Source organism: Artibeus jamaicensis, unplaced genomic scaffold, assembly GCF_021234435.1.
Source record: "Artibeus jamaicensis isolate MK-2021 breed Jamaican fruit bat unplaced genomic scaffold, CSHL_Jam_final contig_391, whole genome shotgun sequence".
Lineage (NCBI taxonomy): Eukaryota > Metazoa > Chordata > Mammalia > Chiroptera > Phyllostomidae > Artibeus > Artibeus jamaicensis.
Genome location: NW_026521814.1, coordinates 23,347,501 through 23,348,264, shown reverse-complemented (window position 1 = coordinate 23,348,264; position 764 = coordinate 23,347,501). Strand labels below are relative to the sequence as shown.

The 764-nt window shown below is 43.7% G+C and overlaps 1 protein-coding gene across 1 annotated transcript in view; it reads left to right on the top strand.

Annotated features, from left to right (window-relative positions):
* Positions 1-286: 286 nt before the first annotated feature.
* Positions 287-764, top strand: part of COL5A2 (collagen type V alpha 2 chain) — a 143,716-nt gene continuing 143,238 nt past the window's right edge. The window contains exon 1 of the mRNA XM_037162971.2: positions 287-553. Within this exon, the coding sequence (XP_037018866.2) occupies positions 457-553 (97 nt within the window). The 5' untranslated portion in view covers positions 287-456. The remainder of the gene's footprint in view (positions 554-764) is intronic.

The window sequence follows — 764 nt, the reverse complement described above, 5'->3', positions numbered from 1 at the left end:
GGGGAAGGGTTAGGGAGGGGAGAATAAAGACTCTTTCCTTCTAACAGGCTTCCTTTAAAAAAAGGAGAAATAAACGTTTGTTTCTGTGATTAAGCCCCATTTATGTTTAAAACATAAATGAAATAGGAAAAGTTTAAGGCACAGAGGCGAGTGTTCTGATTTGGTTGTTTACCATCAATCAGACCGTTGCTTGGCAGACACTGGATGGTTATGAGCCTGAACAAGCTGAAAAGGGGCAGGAAAAGAAGTGGAGGCAGCATTCTTCCTATTTAAAGCTGCATCGCTTGAAAAAACTTTTCGCAGTCTGTGCTGGAGCTGGTGCTGAAAAAGGGGGTTTGCAGAGGCTGCCCTGGGGCTGGTGCTGAAAGAAGAGCCCGCAGTTGACTTCATGGTGCTACAATAACCTTAGAATCTACTTTTCACTCCCAGGAGGACCCACATGTCTAATATTTAGACATGATGGCAAACTGGGTGGAAGCAAGACCTCTCCTCATTCTTACTGTTTTATTAGTGCAATTTGTCTCAATAAAAGCCCAGGAAGAAGACGAGGATGGTGAGTTTGCATTTGCTTTGTGCTGTTTATTACAAGGTTTGGGGAATAAGTGGAATGTTAAGCCTCAGGAAAAGTGTGAAGAGGAGGTTCTGGTTTGAAGTTGAGAAGGGGCTGACAGCACCTGGAAACGGGGTTAGAAGACAATGGGGATGTTTGTAAGCCTGTAGTTTCTACATCTGCCGATGGGAAGAGTACACTACTGAATATTTCT